Source organism: Oryctolagus cuniculus, chromosome 2 (genome assembly GCF_964237555.1).
Source record: "Oryctolagus cuniculus chromosome 2, mOryCun1.1, whole genome shotgun sequence".
Taxonomy (NCBI): domain Eukaryota; kingdom Metazoa; phylum Chordata; class Mammalia; order Lagomorpha; family Leporidae; genus Oryctolagus; species Oryctolagus cuniculus.
Window position 1 is genome coordinate 140,656,449 of NC_091433.1, and position 20,533 is coordinate 140,676,981.

General features: G+C 49.4%; 1 protein-coding gene across 3 annotated transcripts in view; it reads right to left on the bottom strand.

The window, feature by feature from the left end:
* Positions 1-4,074: 4,074 nt before the first annotated feature.
* The window catches only part of B3GNT2 (UDP-GlcNAc:betaGal beta-1,3-N-acetylglucosaminyltransferase 2), a 47,935-nt gene continuing 31,476 nt past the window's right edge, over positions 4,075-20,533 (bottom strand). For all 3 annotated transcript variants that reach the window (XM_070069073.1, XM_002709850.5, XM_051838170.2), the window contains exon 2: positions 4,075-6,598. In XM_070069073.1, coding sequence (XP_069925174.1) covers positions 5,396-6,589 — 1,194 coding nt within the window. In that variant the 5' untranslated portion in view covers positions 6,590-6,598 and the 3' untranslated portion in view covers positions 4,075-5,395. The remainder of the gene's footprint in view (positions 6,599-20,533) is intronic.

Genomic DNA, 20,533 nt, shown 5'->3' on the forward strand with positions numbered 1-20,533 from the left:
AACTGTGCCTTTCAAATAAATATTTTTTAAAAAATCAAAACAAGGGCGGAGCCAAGATGGCGGAATAGTGAGGGCGCGCACCGATAGTCCGGGAAAATTTAGTTTAATAAAAGGGGAGTTACGGTAGCCGCAGAAAAAAGAACCAGGAAAAAATTGCACGGGAATCGTGAATCGGAGGACCTACTGGGAGAACAAGGTCGCCCACCGCGCGGAAGCCAAGTAGCGGGACCCAGCCGCAGAAGCCCCAGTGCTCCAAGGGGAGTGCATGCCACACAGACAACAGCGGGGAGACTTGGGACGCTCAGGGCTCCGAGTCCACACATCGGCGCTGGAAGGGGAGGTGAGCTCAATAACCCGAGACATTGGTGGGGAAACGGGCGTCAGAATCTAGAGGGGGGCCGGAAAGTGCAGCAAACTCACTACCGGAAAGAAGGAAAAAAAAAAGCTTCGGGGTTTCTCTTCCCCCTAACCTTGCAAAGGTTACAAGGCTGCAAGGCTAGAATTCCCAAGAGACAAAGAGCAGGCCTGCTCTCTGGATTTACATATCAATGGGGGAGAGCTAAGGAACTGAGTCACTACAATTCAGTAGCCTAGGCAACCCAGTGGGAGTCCAGAGGAGCCAAAGACTGGAAGCTAAATACCATCAATTCTGCACAGCCGTGCCCTGCGGTGTTACTTACCCCCTGAATAAATAAAATAAATAAATAAATAAAAAGAGAGAGATTTACCACGCATAACCTGAGGGTGTCACCTTTGCACACCCTTAACCTGGAAGAACTAGGCAGAGCTCTCAGGCCGCACCCATCTCAAGCCTCCAAGTCTCCTCCAACAGCAGGCAGTCCACTTAACACGGACACAGTATAAATAAAAAAAAAAAAAAAAAGAAAAAAAAAAACGCACAGTGACGCAAGAAGAATTAACTATGCCGAGTAACAAACACAGAAATAGAGGGAGCAAGATCAACGATGACACTATGATGCCTCCAAATAAGCAAAACACCCCAAGCCAAGAGTATGAAGATGATGAGATAGAAGAAATGCAAGATACGGATTTCAAAAAATTTATGATAAGAACATTTAGAAGTTTTCAAAAGCAAATCCTTGAACTACAGAAATCCTTAATGGACAAGATTGAAAATCTCTCTCGTGAAAACGAAATTTTAAGGAAGAGTCAAAATGAAACTCAGAAACTAGTAGAACAGGAAAGTGTTATAGTGAAGAGAAATCAAAATGAAATGAAGAGCTCAATAGATCAAATGACAAACACATTAGAAAGCCTTAAAAAATCAAAACAAAACACATATACTGCATAGAGACTAACGCTGTATTTCAATTTCCTGAAATTAACCCCATCATAAAACTGGTATTAATCATATTGATTGGAAGTGTTTTAAAGTCATATATATATATAGTATTATAGCTTACAGTATTTTTGAGCATTCTAAGAACTGAAGTGCCTCATTCTTGGCCTCTACCAAAACCAACACAGAACTACCATTTTGGAAAAATTAAGCAGATATCTGAACCTCAAAAGGCCAGCACTGGTGTTATTTTCTGGTTCTAAACAAGAATTTTGACTTCACCTGGCGTTTTTCATCAGGAGGTAAATCAGAGAAGCTTGTTTTTAGCCCAAATAAAATTCATCCATTCCAGCTTTCCTGGAGTGAAAAATCAGACAGCCTTTGCCCTAATAAAGCCACCCTCCCTCTCTGTGTCTGAGAGGGCTGAGACAAGCCTACATCACCATCATTCAGTCCGGAGTGAAAAGCAGGTGGTACCCTTAGGAAGCTTTTAATTCGGGACTCGGGACTCAACGTCCAATTGTTAACAGTGCATTCCCCCAACTTCCTGGCTCTCTTTTCCAGTCTCCCTTGACCAATTCAAGAAAGGAGGTGGTGTAAAACCAGGCCCAGGGACGGGAGTGAGCTGTTCTGGTCTCTTTCCTCCTTTTCCTCTTAAGGAAGACCTGCTTGGATTTAGGAAAAGCTTAAACCCTAGCAATGCTCACTGAGCCCTCTGACCTTCAACTCAAAATCAACATGACTTAGCAACAGCCACAAAAAAGGCCCACAACACCCAGTTGCACGGTGCCTCCAGTGTTGAGCAGTTGTCAGAGAAATGAACAACTTGTGGTCCTTATACCCATAAGCCCGGAGCCAAGACAAGGCCGCGTGGAGGTAAGGTTCAGTCAGTCCTACAACTGAACCCAAGCCGGGGTAAAATTCCAGCACCAGGCTCCCTTTGCTGCAAAACCCGTGAGGTCAGCCTCTCAGGTCAGCCAGGGCTTGGGCAGCCACTGCGACAGCAAGGACTCCCTCAAAAACAGCAGCACGCAGGGCACAGGGAGGCCCACTGCCGTCCCCCCACCCCGCCAGGCCGCCAAACCCGCTGGAAACCTACCACCTCTCTGCTTCCTCTGCTACAGCGCTTCCTCAGGGGAGAAGAATCTCTACAAGAAAAAAATAAAGACATTTTTTGTGGGGAGCAAACCGGACTAGACTGTTACTGGAATTAAGACTTATTCTATGCATCTGCTCTCCCACAATGTGGCGTTGGGAGAGAAGTAAACAGCTTCCGCACAGCTGCCTCCAGTTCAACCAATAAACTGTAGGACTTGCTCCTGATTGGAGAGCAGCGTACTCGGCGTGTGGGCAGCCGAGTCGGGATTGGCGGAGGAGGACTATAAAGGAGGAGAGAGACGGCATGCACCAGGAACATCTACGAGGAACATCTATGGGGAACATCTAGCTGAAGGAACACCTGTGCAGCCCCCCAGAGAGCCGGCTGGCGGTGTGCCGCTCCCCTGCGGAAGTGGGGAATGTGGCCAGGGGGAACTGCCCTTCCACGGAGGTGGAAGGGACAGTAGCCAACCCGGGAAGAACCAGCAGCAAACCCGGGGAGGGCCAAGCAGACGAAAGAACAGCGCAGGGTCCTGTGTTGCTCCTCCACGAAGAGGGGGAGCGACAATTTTTTCCCTCAGAGGAGAAACTTCCTGCCTGAGGACACATGGTCCAGGAACTCCCAGAAAACATGAATGAGGAACAAACTAGCCACGGGTTCCCACATGGTTTCAAACCAAACTAAACTTTTAATTTCATTTTTCCACACACATTTTTTAAGTGCCCTTTAAATGGACACACGCTGACTGTGAAGCAATTACCTGTGAATGTTCCGAGGGCATCCTTTTCCGGCTCTTAACGCAGTGGTTACTACCCCTGGAGCACGCCCCGGGAGCCCCGAGAAAGCCAGGCCGCCGCGCCAGGCCCGTGTCCTCACCCTTGCCCACAAATGTCCTCCACACCACTGACTCTTTTTTGACAGGCAGAGTTAGACAGTGAGGGAGAGAGAGAGAGAGAGAGGTCTTCCTTCCCTTGGTTCACCCTCCAAATGGCCGCCACGCCAATCTGAAGCCAAGAGCCAGGTGCTTCTCCTGGTCTCCCATGGGGTGCAGGGCCTAAGCACTTGGGCCATCCTCCACTGCACTCCCTGGCCACAGCAGAGAGCTGGCCTGGAAGAGGGGCAACCAGGACAGAATCCAGCGCCCTGACTGGGACTAGAACCTGGTGTGCCGGCGCCGCAGGTGGAGGATTAGCCTAGTGAGCCGCGGTGTCGGCCAGCCACTGAGTCTTCTAACACTCATTCTTCTGTCTTCTGAGCTTCAAAGTCTACATGTTTTTAACTGAACACAAGCCATTGCTTCTGGACAGGAGGCTGTGACAGTGACTCAAGTGGTCAAGGCTGCCTCTATATTTCATTACTGTGGCTTCAACCCCAACCGGAAAGGGCTCTGGGAGAGCGCGGGAACGCCGCTGCCCCGTTCTCTAACGAAATTCCTTATACTCACGGAACATGGAAGCAGAAATAAACACGTTTCCCTTTCAAGACTCCAAGTAGAAAAGCATCTTTGAGATTTAAAATGAAAAGAATTATGACTCCCTCCAAGACAAAGAAGAAGGTATAATTCAATATAATTATATAATCAATATAACTGTATTTCGGAGGTGGGAACAGCCTCTTCAGGGAAAACGTAATCAGAAACAAAAAGGGGTCAGAGATGACTACACATTACACATGCTAATTAAAAATACATCAACTTTATTTCCACTTTTGTACAGTCCCCACTCTCGCATCTGATAAGACCCTCATCTCTATAAACACAAAAATAGTTCAAGAAAGCATGTTACAAGATAGTACATATAAGCAATAGTTTGGCAGAATTTTATCAACTCTAATAGTTCACACCCCCAAAAAACAATCTTAAAATCCAAAAATAACAGTTAGCTTTATTTAACATATTTTACACCTTAACATTTAAAATATCATGCTCTAGTTAAATATCTCATCAACAACACTGTATACAAATAAAATATTACACAAAATATATTTAAGAAAATGTTTTGGTCTTTGATCTGAGCAATAAATAAAAACACAGGCACTTCTACACTGAGACAGGGAGGCCATCACTACTCAGAGTAAGGATTCTGTATAAGCAACTTGTGAAAATATGGCAAGGATAGAATCCTGGAGTCTTAAGCTGACAACTCAGTGATGAAAAAGGTCTGCAACTTCAATCTTTTCACTTCGGGTTCAACGGTTACTTCTATGCGTTTCTGGTCCACACTGAAAATTCACAAACCCAATATGGCTGTTAGGGGCGATCTCATCTTGAGTTGGCTATTCTGGAATCATACTCATCATTTTCAAATACTAAAAGTAGGTAACTATTACGATACCACCCAGCAAACCAAATACAAGAAGAAATTAAACTTACACACACTCTGTCTCTTGTTACGGCCATAGGACCACAACAAGATAAACTGGATGAGGGTCACACAGTGATTCTTATTTTTGCAAAATGAACTAATTAGATTAACACAAGAAAATACTGTTGGGTGGCAGAAAATTTTGACAAAAGTCAATTTTCTGGACAATTTTTAAAATTCAACCAAATTACATGAAAATAAACATAATTCCATTTTACAAAAACCACTGAATCACATATAACAAAGTCTTTGTTGCCAATATGTTTACAAATACCTGGATTGTACACAAATCAGTATTATAAGGGTAATGTTATCCACACAGGAGGACAAACCAAAAATAACTTAAAGCGGTAAATTCTAGAAACTTAATGATTTCTGACGAGAAGGGGGATAATTAGAAAAGTGACCACCAACTTGCCAGCAGAAAGGATCAAAGCCAGGTGTCCTGCCCCCTTCTCTGTCAAAAATCATTGTCTTTTGCTTCCCCCTTCACCGAAGTACCAACTGGAAGGGTTTGGAGGCTTTCAAAGGGAAATTACTTCTCTAGACGATTCTGCCGGCTAACAGGGGAATCGCCCTCACGGGAGCGGGACACACGGGAACTAGTTCAGCAAAATCTAGTTTGCATCTATGTTAGCATTTTAAATGAGCGCTCTGCAACTGAGACCAGATATCAATCATCTCCTGAGGTTTCCTACTATGCACTAACATCAGGTCTACATAGGAACAAATGTTATTCTTGTTTTTCTCCTCGATGTCGAATGTCCTGAAGCCTTTGTGCTTCTCAGGAACGAGGCCGAGTTTCTGAAGGCACATCCCAGTGTACACGTCGTCGATGGGGTAGAGGTGCACGCGGTCGGTGACGTTGTACAGGCGCAGCGCCAGGCGGCCCGAGTACAGGAAGCCGCCGCCCCCCGCGTACGGCGGGTACACCCCCGAGTACACCACTTCCGGGATGTAGTACTTGAGTTTCTTATCCCGGTGAGGCCCCGCGTTGTGGATCACGTCGCCGATGAACAAGTCTTTGGCTTTGTTCCTGGCTAAGCTGTTCAAGTAATTGAGGATGTGATGGGTGTTCACGAACACGTCGTCGTCCCCCTTGAACACGAACTCGGTGTCCGGGCAGGAGGTGCTCACCCAGCGGAGAAACAGCACCTCCTTCAGAGACAAGTTGAAGAAGGTGTCTCTGTAGTTCCACAGGAGGATGTCTTGGTGCTTCTCGCTCTCGAACTTCACCATGTCGGAAAGGTCGGGGTGGTTGTCCTCCGGCGGGGTCTGGCCCAGCAGGAAGACGCGCACCACGCTCTGGTTGCCCACGTGGGTCTCTCGGCCCCACGACTCCCGAATCGCCTGCCTCCGGGCGAAGTGTGGCGTGAGGGACTTGATGGCCAACAGTAAGAAGGGCTTCTTTGCGCACTTACCCGGCTGATCGATAAGCAGAGAGTAATTTCGACATCTCAGATACAGCAGAAAGTCTTTAAACCTGTCCGGCAAGTTGTTAAAATCCGTCACGGCCGCTGGCACCCTCAGGTCAGGTTCACAGTAGTTCAGATGGCTTATGTTTGAAGGCCCGGATGCCTCCCCTGACTGGTTGGCCAACATGTTCAAGATGGGATTGTACCTCCTGTTCAGCTTTTCTTGTTCCCTGTTCCAGTACGCCTGGGGAGGGTTAGAGATCTTCCAGAACTTTTCTTTGGGTATGATCACTTCCCCCTTTCCATTTTTTTCTTGGCTGCTGCTTTTGGAGACTTCCACAATCAGATAAATGAAGACATTTGCCATCATCAGGATACCCAACAGCTTTATTCTTCGACGTCCAACACTCATTTCTCATATCTGGAATAAAGGATTGGAATAGTGCGTTAATTAGGTATTGGGAATTTGCATCGGCACTTTACTTGCCTCCTTGTCTCCCCCAGACTTAGTGATTCAGAGCACAGACTCTAGACCTCCTTTCTAATTCTATGACCTTCACACATGATATCACTGACGTCTTAGCTTCTCCATCTACAAAATGGGACTAACAGTCCTCTTCAGAGGACAGTTGTGAGGAATATATGACTTTATATGCAAAGTTTTTAAAATAGTGTCTGCCCCATAGCAAGCACAAAGGAAATGACTGTTAGCATTGCTGTTTTTGTATCCCAAGGACAGAGCCCTTGGATACAGATTACCAAATAACCTCACTAGTGTTCAACTTCCTTGCTTACAAGGGCACATACAAATCAGTGCTTAGCAAACTGATTTGCCTACAGTTCAGAGCAAACATATTTTATACTGTGATCCATTATACACATGCACACACACACACACACACACAGCTGTATTTAAAGTTGTATTACACTATAGAGTAAAAGGTGGAAGAGTTATACAATCTGAAGAGAAATCAGAGTATACACTATATATATAGTTCCATGCCATTTACTTGAAATATCTTTTTTTTTCCTCAGTATGCTAGTCCCATTCCTAAATTATTTCCCAAACCATCATTTTACGCAGGAAACCGAGGCAGAGAGATTACAATGTCTGCCCAGAGTTACAGGGCTAGGAACTATAGGAGACACTAACTATTCTGCCCATTCAGAGATAACATAAAAAGAAACTCTGAATACTTTCATTACAGTAGCCCAAAACTGAGAACTCCCCAAGTCTCAGTAGACTCAAACAATGGAATTATCAAATTTCAGTATATCAAGACAACAAATACAAAAGAAAACAACTGTTACCAGCAACATTACATGGTGAGTGAAAGTCAGGCCCCACATTTATTTCAATTTCATCAACAGGCAAAATTAACCTATGCCCTCAAAATCTGAATGTGACAGAGACAGGGTGGATTGAAGAGGGGCGGGAGCGAACTCCCCAGGGTGCTGGAATTACTACACCTGCCCTGGTCTGGGCGCTGGCATCATGGCTGTGTTCATGTCTCAAAACACATAAACTGTATACATAAATTTCTGCTGCTTGTAGTAAAAGAAAAAGAGAAATGCAAATAACATTAAAGTGAAATATAAAAAAAAAAAGTCAAGCTGTGGACCACAGAATAACCTAGAAGGAGTCATAAATGCTTTGGGGGGATAGCTCCAGGGTTCTCACATGACTGACAAGGATGACCAGCCCAAGACCAACCATCTGGATAAGAAAGACATTAAGACAAGCCTAAAAAGTGAATGGGCAATATCCTTATGAAGTTATAATTCTACAACTGGGAACTTATCCATTTATTCCCGCAAAGACCTGCAAAGGATCCCTGGCCAGGACCAAAGCTGGGAGCCAGAGTTTTAATCCAGGTCTCCCACATGGGTGTTAGGAACACAACCACTTGGACCATAACTGCTGCCTCCCAAGATCTGCCTTAGCAGAAGCTGAATCCAGGAGCTAGAGCCAGGAATTAAGTAATTAAATCCAAGGCAGTCCGATATAGAATGAGTTTTTGTTTGTTTTGTTTTTAAGATTTATTTATTTATTTGAAAGGGAGAAAGAGAGGAGAGACAGAGACCGGCTTCCCTCTGTTGGTTCACTCCCCAAATGGTCCCAACAGCCAAATGGTCCCAACAATCAGAGCTTCTTCTGAGTCTCAAGTGGGTTCAGGGCCCATCTTCAACTTCTTTCCCAGGCCACAGCAGAGAGCTGGATCGGAAGTGGAGCAGCTAGGACTTGAACTGAAACCCATATGGGATGCCGGCACTGCAAGCAGCGGCTTTACCTGCTACACCACAGCATTGGGACAGTGAGTGTATCTTAACCAATCTCTGAATTGCTAGGTTAAACACCTGCCCCTGTGTGACTATTTAAATCAGGAGTAGTATTCACAGGTTTTTTCATTAGAAGATATTTCCATTCGGTGAGTTCTTACAAACAGTCCTAAGGCAGAAGAATGCTGTGAAACTATCACATGTTGGATAACCTGGATTAGACCCATAGGAATTCCCAAGCTCTTCTGTGTCTTAAAATCCACCTAGCAGATCTTAATCTAGTGGCTTCAAGTATGAACACGTAAGTAAAGGTTCTGGTTATATTCACTTTGAAACCAGCCCTTATCTCTCCTGGAAGCCTGCACATCCGGCAAGCATGCCAACTGGGAAGTGCAGCAGGTGCCCTCGACCCACCAACTGAGCAGGCTCCCCTCACACCCCAGGTCTTCCCTCCACCCCTCAAGCAGCTCACCAACTGAGCCAGCGACAAGGCTTTTCATAATCTTCCTTCCACTAAAGTCAGCCACAAGACATTTCTTATTTATTCCCTAATCACAGTTTGAAAGCACCCCAAGTCACAGCCTGAGTCACTGAAAATGGCCACACCCGCATCTCAGGACCACAATCTTCTTAGGTCAACTCCTTTCAAATGAGTTTCTGGACAAATCTTGAGAGTTCACTAACATGGGCTGACTCTGGCACATCTCTGGAGGCCTAAATCTCTTTGCTAGGGGCCTAACTTGCAGCCAGGTAGAATACAGTACACTAAGAAGGTATTGGTGTGGCTACCTGGGGCAGATGAAGAATCAGTGACCTTTTTAGAAAATCATAAATCCACTTGAGCATCTTTTCTGACTTCCAAGATTTGAAACGAAATCCTTCTGAAAAGTAAACAGCTCTCTCTAAATTAGGACAACCCACCTAAAGGTAACACAGCACTTGACCAGTCCTGCCAATCAGTAATGGGCCCTTCCTAGGTTGGAAGAAGAGCAACCAGGTGTGAGGACAAATGGAGCAAACCTAGTCAGGAAAAAGATCTGCAAAGGTCATCAGGGGGGAAAAAAAGCAGCACACATTAAGAACAGCTAAGTCTCTGGCAGAAATTTGCAGCTTCGGTAAAGGAATTTAGACACCAAGAGGCTATAGAAATTTCTAGAGTAACAGAAGGCAGTTTAAGGATAAAGGGAAGTACAGTACTGAGCAGCTTGTGAACTTCCAGAGCTAAGTCTCCTAAAAAAGCAGGCCAAAGGGCGGGCGTTCGGTCTGGAGATTGACAGCCAGCTAGGACGCCCATACCCTATACTAGGGTGCCTGGGTTTGAGCCCTGACTCTGCCCTTGATTCCAGCTCCTTGCTAAGGCACACCCAGGGAGGCAGCGGGCGATGGGTCCAGTGGCTGGGTTCTTGTCACCCACATGGGAGAACCAGAGAGTCCCCAGCTTCCAGCTGTAGATGGAAACGTGCGTAGCTGTCTTTCAAAAAATAGTAAAATACGGCCAGCGCCGCAGCTCACTAGGCTAATCATCCGCCTGAGGCGCCGGCACACCGGGTTCTAGTCCCGGTTGGGGTGCCGGATTCTGTACTGGCTGCTCCTCTTCCAGTCCAGCTCTCTGCTATGGCCCGGGAGTGCAGTGGAGGATGGCCCAAGTGCTTGGGCCCTGCACCCCATGGGAGACCAAGAGAAGCACCTGGCTCCTGGCTTCGTATCAGCGCAGCACACCGGCCATAGCGGCCATTTGGAGGGTGAACCAATAGAAAAGGAAGACCTTTCTCTCTGTCTCTCTCTCTCTCACTGTCTAACTCTGCCTGTCAAAAAAAAAAAAAAAAAAAAATGGTAAAATAAGGGTAAGAATGTGTTCAAAAATGACTTGAGGCAACATCACAAGTTGTGCATCCAGGTTACACGAGAGGCTGTGGGTATCGAGAGTCATAACCACTTGAAGTTTCCATCACGGACAGCCCCAGCCCTTCTTCTGAGAATTCTTTAAGGGCTGATTGGGCTTGCTGACCCTGACCAAGATTTCTAACTTCTGCTACAGTTTGGGCTTTCATTTCCTCAATGGGGACCCAGCCCGGCACACCCCAGATCACCTCCACCCAAGACAGAGCCTGGGGCTAAGGAACAGCATCCTCCCCTTCCACGTGCCTGTGTCTCCTCTGCAGCTTCACCAGGCAGGGGCGCCTACGGACGCTCTGAAGGGTGAGCGATGGAGGTTCCGAGAGGTAAGCAACAGAGCTGAGATGACACAGCCTCCGGCTCCCACCCAGTGCACGGCTCTCGGGGGCCCCTGCTGATCTGTAAGGCACCACCACATTCTCTCACCTGGTCCAGGACTGTGGTGAAGTCCCCAGGGCTGGCTCATGGCCGAAAAGATCGTGGTATGGAGTCGGCACACGTTAGAGCACGACAAAGAGGCTCCCCGGAGGCACAAAGAGGAGCTGCCACGAAGCTCCCTCCCAGCCCCTCTTCAGAAAATGGGCCAGCCTTTCCCATCCCCAAAGGCTCTGTTTCGGGGAAACTCTTCCCAACCCTTGCTAAAGGGCATTTCTCCCCAACCAACCTGGGGCGGGACGGGGCAAGAGCCAAGACTCTCCATTGTACATTTCCACCAAGGGCGGATGTCATCTTTCACTTGTGACCAGGGCACAGTCTCGTGCATGAGAACTCTGCTCTTGGCAGACTCTTACAACAAACTGAAGTCCATGGAAGCCCGGGTAAAGCTCTGACTCCCATAAAAATATCTGTGGGAAAAGGCTCTCTAAATATCTTGCCACATATTCCCACTGCAGACATAAAACCCAATTCCATGTCCTTTTTGGAGCAGGAAGTTACGTTGCTTAAAAAGAATTTGAGTAAGAATACTTACCCCAAAGCTGGGGAAAACATTATAAAAACCCTCACTGCGAAACAGTTTTTATCCTAACAGAATCAAGAAAATCCCAACTGCAAACACAGAGCCACCTCTGCTTTTTACCTTGTCCCCAACAAGGACACAACAGTTTAAAAACTTCTAATGTACTTCAGTTAATTCTGTTTAAGGAAAAAACAACTTCCTTCTTTATTTTATGATTAAAATATTTAGAAAGATAATATGTAGAAACAGGAAAAATGTCAGCTGAAAACAGGTTACGAAACAGCACAGCTGCTATGTGCAAACTAGGTGAAAATCCAGATAAAATACCACACAAGACAAAATGCGTGGTAGGATTACAGGCTGTTTGAGCAATCTTAACTTCTGCCACCACCACTCCCTCTGAGCACCCCCTTCTGCAAACTTCCAGGTGCCAGGGGCTGGGGGATGCACAGCTTCAAGCCCGGCTGTCGTGGCCTACACGGCCAGCCCATCCATGGCTTCACACCCTCAGCCACCATCCTGCATCACATCATCACAGCTCCCAGCCCTATGTCATGCACATCTTTCATTATGCTGGCACCATCTATTAGAAAGGACTCATTGGGCTGGCACTGTGGCACAACTGGGTAAGCTGCCACCTGCAGTACCGACTTCCCATATGGGAGTGCTGGTTTGAGTCCCAACTGCTCTCCCTTCTGGTCCAGTTTCCTGCTAATACACCTGGGAAAGCAGCAGAAGATGGCTCAAGTATTTCGGCCCCTGCTACTCATGTGGGAGACTAGAACGGAGTTCCTGGCTTCTGGTTTCAGCCTGGCCCAGACCTAGCTAGGGAGCAAACCAGAAAATGGAAGTTCTCTCTCTCTCTCTTCCTCTCTCTTCTCTGTCACTCTGCGTTTTAAACAAACAAAAATATCTTTTTAAAAACCCTTAGGGCCAGTGCCGTGGCGCAGCAGGTTAAAGCCCTGGCATCCCATGTAGTGCCAGTTCGAGTTCTAGCTGCTCTACTTCTGATCCAGCTCCCAGCTAATGCTCCTGGGAAAGCAGCAGAAGATGGCTCAAATGCTTAGGTCCCTGCACCAATGTGTAAGACTTGGAAGAAGCTCCTGGCTCCTGGCTTCATTATGGGCCATCCTTGGGTCTTTGCAGCTATTTGGGGAGTGAATCAGCAGATGGAAGACCTCTTTCTCTATCTCTACCTCTCTCTGTAACTCTGACTTTCAAATAAATAAAATAAATCTTTTTTTAAAAATCCTAAAAGGACTCCTTAACATAATCATAAAATACAAACACACTCACTTTATTCTGATGGAGACGTGCCAGGGACCAGCAGTCACTCCTATAGACAGATAACTCCACACACCCCTGCTCTCACTCACCCCAGTGAAGCTGAGGCCCAGGGCAGAGGCGGGTGGTTACTGAACTTGCCCAAGGTCACGGAGCTGGCAGACAGCAGAGCCAGGATCCCAACCCAAGTGACCGCTGCTGCACTGGGTTACGACTGAAGCTGTGGCAGGGGTGCTGGTCTTATTTTCAATGGTTAATCTTCTTAAAGCAGTTATTTTAAAAGGCTTTACACTTATACATTTGTAAACCCACAAAATTACTGTGATTCAAAAACCAGCTACGGGAGGCAGGACGGTTCGGTAAGTAACATTTACTGAATGATTGTTCTACAGGCAAAGCTCCAGGCACAGTGCAGTCTGCGTTTCTCTCTCTCTCTCATAAATGAGGGAAAACTTGGCTCCGGGAGCTCTGGGCTCCTGGCCCGGGAGTGACGAGGTCAGGACTTGGGCCTGGGCATCTGTTTCCAGGCTGCTACCTGGTGCACTGGAACACGGACAGATGACCACACTCGGAGGACAGACTGACGCACATTCAGACTGTCACTCTGACCTTGGGAAGCCAAGTTCTCAAGACCTTAGTTTCTTGAGTAAGAGATTGGTTTTGTTTTTCCCTCCACACAGAACCGTGGCTTCAAAGACATGCACCTTCCTGCTCTTCCGTGTGCTATGAACGTATGTCCCGCCATCCCGCCGTCGAGGGAGACGGTGAGGCCGCACTCCATCCAGGGGCAGCCTCCACTGCACTCAGCCCACGCACGCCTCTGGTTTCTCCAGGGTTCAGGAACACTGAAGCCACTCCAAGGTTTCACTCACCGGCTGCAGACCAGGAACCACCAGACTGCCTGATCTGAGAAGGTCCCCTGAGAGTTCTACAAGGCTTAAAGCCACGTGCTGGCCACAAGACGTGTCGCATGGCCAGTGTGGCCATCAAGGGCCACAGGACTCTCTCCCCAAACTGACCTCCCCCACTGAGGGCTCAGAAAGTCAGGCAGATGCCCAGCAACACAACCCAGCCAGACCTCAAATCTGGGCCAAGGTTAAGGATCAGAGAAAGGCAGGGCCTTCCTGTAACGATGATATAAAACGCCTAGTCATCCCCGTCCAATCGGGCAGAGATGAGGAGGCTGGCAATCCACCTCCAAGTGCAGGGAGGCCCTGCTCCCTGCTGACTCACAACCCACAGATCCTCTAAAGGGAGGAGCCAGTGTCCTGTGCGATATCACCAGCGTGGGCGCGGGTTGGAGCACTTGTACAGGATCGTGTCCAGCCCTGCTCTTCCAGGAGCCTGCCCAGCACGGCTTACCTAAATCCTCGCCTCCTGGGCTGTCCCATCTGCTGCCTGCTCCTTGCCAACCCCTCCCAGGCTCTGCTCAGACCAACAGAGACAGAGGCAATTTGCAGCTAAATGGTTCTAGGGGAGAGAACAGCTCCTAGCACGCAGGGCACACAGGCGAGTCCGAGGGGTGTGAGGGCAGCAGCACCCCAGGAAGCAGAGCAGGGCCAGACCTCCAGCACATTCCTCCACCACAGTGAGAGACCTGGCCTGGCTTCTCACCAGGGCTGGCGCAGGGGAGCCCCGGGACTCCCCCCACTCCCACACCGAGAGGCTGACACTAAGCTGAACAGATGTGTCTGCTTCTGCATGTTGGTCGTAAGTCACAGAACAACTGCCAGCCAAGTTCAAGAAGTTTGGTTCCTAGTCATTAGTTTCACCCTTCATGTCCACAATTAAAAGAGAAAAAGTACTTATAATGACCCTGTTCACCCACACACCCCACAGGCAAAGCCACAGATCAAAGTGTCCGCAGCAGCGCGTGGTCTGGTCCCTGTTCACAGCCACACCCCCAGAGCTCGAGCGATACTGGTCATTCACGGGAAAATTAACCACCAACTTTACTCTTCAAACAGACACACAGAGACCTTTCAGAGCAGACAGAGGGAAGGAACCAAGGCAGGAAATCAACACTCCCAGGGGCCCCCTCGCCCTGCCTTTAGTAAAACTCAAAAGGGTTTTGGGTCCTTAAGGCTAGCTGATGCCGGAGGAGGAGATGAAAACCAGGGTGGCACCCGGAGTGGGACCAGGGCTGAATTCCACATGTGGTACCTACTCTGTGCCACCTCGGGCAACTTATTTGACCTCTCTGAGCCTCGGTTTCCTGCTTTGCAACATGGGGACGTAAGAACCTGCCGTGACGTGTGCTGCCTACCGCACGACGGGCACTGGGGAGTTCAGGGGCTCCACTTCCTGCACCACACACTGAGCGCCAAGCACAGCTCCTGTCGTGTCCTTCACGCTCTCCTCAGTAAGTTTTCCCTCTAGAATTACACCCATCTGCTGCCACGAACATCACCCCAGAGGCAGGGCTCACAGGCCCACCCACCTAACCCCTGAGCTTAGCTTCTGAATGCCTGCCAGATTCCTCGTCTGGGTGCCCCGTGTGCAATGCAGCAAGTCCCCAGGCCTCTGGGTGAAGACTCCAGCCCGACTTGGAATTGTTTTTTCTCCCTGCTGCCTGCATTCACACTGTTCCCAACTCCATAGCGTCTCCTGCACCTCTTCCTCACCTTCCTCTATTGCATTCAGGCTGATGTTGGCAAACAGCACAGCCTAAAGCTTCATTTTCCACTGTGCTTCCAACTACACCCTACTCCCCAGCCAGCCAGTCTTCAGGCCCTGGCACGTACCCTCCCTGCCCACGCTCCCCACCCCACCCACCCCAGTTTGGTCAGACCACCACCACCAAGCCACTGATCCCTTAAACCTGAGCTTGAATTCATGCTGCCTTCTAGAACGCTGCTTCTCCATTGCCAGAGTCCACTCACAGGGCCTCCTCGCCCCTCCTGTGAGATCTCCCCCTAGGCTAGGTCTCAGTCTGAACACCAGCCTCACCTCCCACGAGCTGGCTACCTTCTCCTGCCCGGGCTGGCCTATCCCAGGGCATTTTCCATGACCAAGGCCTCCACTCTACCACTCTTACACCCGACAGTCCCTCAGTATTTGCTGAACAAAGAGATATTCTGGTCAGCTGGTCAAGTTCATTGAACACAGTGAATGTTCGGCACAAATGAGATGAATGAAACATACTCATCCTCTCCCGGAAGAGAGGACGCCAGAAAACCACTAGGGGTGTGTTGGTGAATCATTTACACGCATGCTCATTTCTATAAAGCTATCTCACTTTATTACGTACTAAAGGGCAACAGAAAACATTTAGAGGATTTTCTAGAGTTAGGGGAGATGAGAGTTGCAGAAGCAGCGAGTTCATCTTAGACCTGTGCGGGGAGAGAGGCGAGCTCTGCGCAGGTTAAACTGGGGTGGGAAGTGCAGCCATGGCCCTCCCTTCCCAGGCAGCCCCACCCGCCAAAGGCAGGATGCAGGTGTGTGGCACTGCAGAGTTTGCAGGTAAGGCCTCCATCCCTCCCACACAGCACACCCACGCTACCTCTCCCTCCATCCTCTTCTGAAACCGAGGCCCCTCCACCCGCTTCCAGGTGAGGGGCGGATCTCCGGCAATTATTACCCACAAGGCCATGACGGCAGCAGGCTAGGCGTGTGCGCCTAAAGGAAGGAGGGGCCTTAGTCCTGACTTGCCACCTGCTGACCTAAGGTGGAGTGACCACTTTGGGAAAGAAATGCTGCCCAGGTGGGTGGCATTTTAACCACTAGGATGCTCCACAGCCCACGTCAAGAGCCCGGATTTGAGTCCCAAATGCTCCCGATTCCATCTTCCTGCCCTGGGAGGCAGCTGTGATGGCACAAGTAGTTGGGTCTCCTGCCACCCACATAGGAGACACAATGAAGTTCTAGGCTCTTGGCGTCTGCCAGTCCCAGCCCCAGCTGTCACGGGCAGTGGATGGAAGATCTCTCTCTACCTTTCAAATTAAATAAACATTTAAAAAAACAGAAGGGAAGGAGAGCGATGCTGCGAGGCGGGCAGCCTCTTACTGAGGAGCTGGCCGTGTTTTGGAAGCCCTTGGGTAAGAGGTGGTGAGGGCTTGGTCAATGTTTCCACACTCCTCGGACCCGGGTGTGAGCAGACTTCTCTGATGGGGCCTGCTGCGGGCTTAGCAGGGCTGCACGGAACAGTTTCCACGGAGGTGGAAACCAGGCTGTCACGTAAGCAAGGGCAGTTTACTACGAGACGATGATAACTGAGCGCCTGTGAAGATGGAGTAAGAACACAAACAGTGCTGCAGGTCAGTGATGGAGGGCCGTGGAGGGGCGGAGCTCACACACCCCCCACTGGCGTGCTGAGGGTGCTGCCGGAACCAGGAACCCAAGGGCCTCTCCACGTCAGGGCAGGGCATGGACAGAAGCAGCTCATGGCCAGGCTCAGGATGCCCTGCTTGGCCAGCAGCATGGGCCTCAGGGTGTGTACCCATGGGAGCCTGGGAGAGGGCACAGGCAGCAGTGACCAGGCTGGGCGTGCTGGCCTGCCGCAGGCACCCAGTGCCAGCACTACTGCCAGGGCGGGAGAGAGCAGAGCAGCCTAATGCTGGAGAACACTGTGCCCTGCAGGCACCAAGCTGCGGAAAAGCAAACAGGGCCTCTGGAGCCCAGAGTCCCTGCACGCACAGGGAGTGGGAGCCCAGAGTCCCTGCACGCACAGGGAGTGGGAGCCCAGAGTCCCTGCACGCACAGGGAGTGGGAGCCCAGAGTCCCTGCACGCACAGGGAGTGGGAGCCCAGAGTCCCTGCACGCACAGGGAGTGGGAGCCCAGAGTCCCTGCACGCACAGGGAGTGGGAGCCCAGAGTCCCTGCATGCACAGGGAGTGGGAGCCCAGAGTCCCTGCACACACAGGGAGTGGGAACCCAGAGTCCCATGCACACACAGGGAGTGGGAGCCCAGAGTCCCTGGACACACAGGGAGTGGGAGCCCAGAGTCCCATGCACACACAGGGAGTGGCCAGGAAAGCCCCTTCCACCTCCGAGGTCCTTGTCAGATGATTGTGGCACTTACAGAGGACAAAGGGAAGTACATGGGTGCGGCTCCGTTTCCGGAGATGAGGCGGCCCAGGGTGGCTGTGGCTCGAGGGGCACCATGTGTGCCTCGGACCAACTTCATACCGGGCTCCAGCCACCGCGATGAGACAAATCTCAAAATAAAATGAGTCACTTGATTTTCAGTTTCCCAGTGCATATAAAAGTTATACTTCAGGACACTGCAGTCTATTAAGTACACAACAGTGCTATGTCTAAAAAACAACACACATATCTTCATCAAAATATGCTTTCTGTGGCCACCCTTGTGACGCAGTGGGCAAAACCGCTGCCTGTGACATCAGCATCCCATAAGGGTGCTGGTTCGAGTCCCAGCTGCTCCACTTCTGATCCAGCTCTCTGCTGACGACCTGAGAAAGCAGTGGAGGATGACCCAAGTTCTTGGGCCCCTGCACCCAAGGCCTTAGCTATTGTGGCCATCTGGAGAGTGAACCAGCAGATGAAGATCGATCTCTCTCTGTAACTCTTTCAAGTAAATAAATAAATTTTTTAAAAATACTTTGTTTAAAAAACATGCTGAGCAGCCGGCGCCGTAGCTCACTAGGCTAATCCTCCGCCTGCGGTGCCGGCATCCTGGGTTCTAGTCCCGATCAGGGTGCCGGATTCTGTCCCGGCTGCTCCTCTTCCAGTCCGGCTCTCTGCTGTGGCCCAGGGAAAGCAGTGGAGGATGGCCTAAATGCTTGGGCCCTGCACCCGCATGGGAGACCAGGAAGAAGCTCCTGGCTCCTGGCTTCGGATCAGCACAGCGCCGGCTGTAGCAGCCATCTGGGGGTGAACCAACGGAAGGAAGACCTTTCTCTCTGTCTCTCTCTCACTATCTAACTCTGCCTGTCAAAAAAAAAAAAAAAAAACAACCATGCTGAGCTGTTGGGAAGGTGGTGTTGGGTGCTGACAGACTTGCTCCACCCAGGGTTGCTACGAACCTATCTTGGAAAACACGCTGGCTGTGAGTGTCGTAAGGCCAGCTACATCCTCCGCTGAAAACTGGCACCAGCTTAGACCTCCGTTTCACCAACCCAAACTCATCTCCAAGCAAAAGGGCATAAAACGTGGGTCCTTGGCAGACAGGCAAGAAACACACAACATTAGCAGCAGGGGAGCCGTAAGACCTGAGTGGTGCCTATGACAGGGCCGATTTCAGGAACGCGGGGGGAAGCAGGGCAGTGAGGCACATGGGCGGTCGGTTCAGGTGACAGAGCAGGCAGCAGCCTCTGCTAGAAGATGGGCCAGGCCAACATCTAACCTGACAAATGCTGCTACTGGACAGGTTGAAGCAATGTGTTTTCTTTCACATCTCCTCTATTTAAAAACACCCCACGGGGCAGCGCCTGGTACAGCAGTTAAGTCGCTGTTTAGGACACCTGCATACTGCAGCAGAGTGCCAGGTTCACATCCCAGCTCCTCCACTTCCTACTCCGTAGCTTCCTGCTAATGTGCACCCTAGGAGGAAGCGGGTAATGGCTCAAGTGTCTGGGCCCCTGCCACCCACATGGGAAACCCGGATGGAGTTCCTGGCTTCTGGCTTCAGCCTGGCCCAGCCCTGGCTGTTGTGGGCATTTGCAGAGTGAACTAGCAGATGGAAGATTTCTATCTCTCTCTGTGTCTTTCAAATAAAATAAAAAGAAATAATTAAAAAAAAAAAACCTGACTACACATTATAGAAATATGAAATAAGGGGAAAACTAAGCACTCCAAATTGGATATCCATGTTGACTACAAATATATTTGGCATTTGTGTTCTCTGAGATTTAGTTTCTGCAAAGCAGATTCAGTTCACGGTAGTCTCTCTTCTACCACCAGGTCTCTAATGCACCTCTGAAAAAAAAAACAGGCACACTTGGTCTGATCAACCTTTAACGAATGGGTACGAGCTGTTTATGATTTTTCCTATAATAAAAAAAAGGTGAAGAATAATCTGCACATTTTTTTCATCATGAGATTATTTCCTAAGGAAAAACTAGAAAGGGAACACGAACTTTCAAAGTCACTTAGCACATAATCAAAAGTTACTGTTCTTCCCTCAGTCCCATGTCCCACTGAAGATAGCGGCCAGTCCACTTTACCCTCCAAACCAAGAGGCACCAAGTCTCCCACGTGGACGAGCTTGTCCCAAAGAAGCACGTCCCCGTGTCTACTTCACGCCCTCTCTCCATGTGCTTCCTTCTTGATTCTCCCATTCCCTCTGCCCTTTGCCCATTTTTCTATGCCGAGATGTTCTCATCTCATTTAATCTTCACAGGTTCAAAAATGTGAAGCAATTAGTTTGAGGTCATAGGAGCTAATCCTGGTGGAGTTGGGACTTTGAACCCAACTCCCCCACCCAGTCTACTCTTACACTTTTGGATGTCAAGAGTCACAGAGAGGGAGAGAGATCTTCCATCCACTGGGTCACTCCCCAGATGGCTTCAATGGCCAGGGCTATCCCAGACCAAAGCCAGGAGTTTCTTCTGGGTCTCCCACATGAGTGCAGGGGCCCAAGCACTTGGGCCATTCTCGGCTGCTTTTCCGAGGCCATTAGCAGGGAGCTGGATTGGAAGTGGAGCAGCCAGGACTTGAACTGGCACCCATATGGGATGTCAGCACTGCAGGCGGTAGCTTTACCTGCTCCGCCACAATGCCAACCTTAGCTCTTAAACCTTTTACCATGTGATAATGTTGGTCAAAGCTCAAGGAGGACTTCCCAACTCTCCCAATAAAGCTGCACTTCTCAAAAACAATCAAGGAATGGAAAGCACGGCAGTTGTGGAAACCCAGGAAGATGCAGATAATTCCAAAGAAAGCCAAAGAGATTGAGATGTTTATTCTAACCAGAGAAAGGAGCAGCATCAACAAAGTGGCTAGGGGACACCACTCCCTGATTGAAGGTGTCCAGGGGCA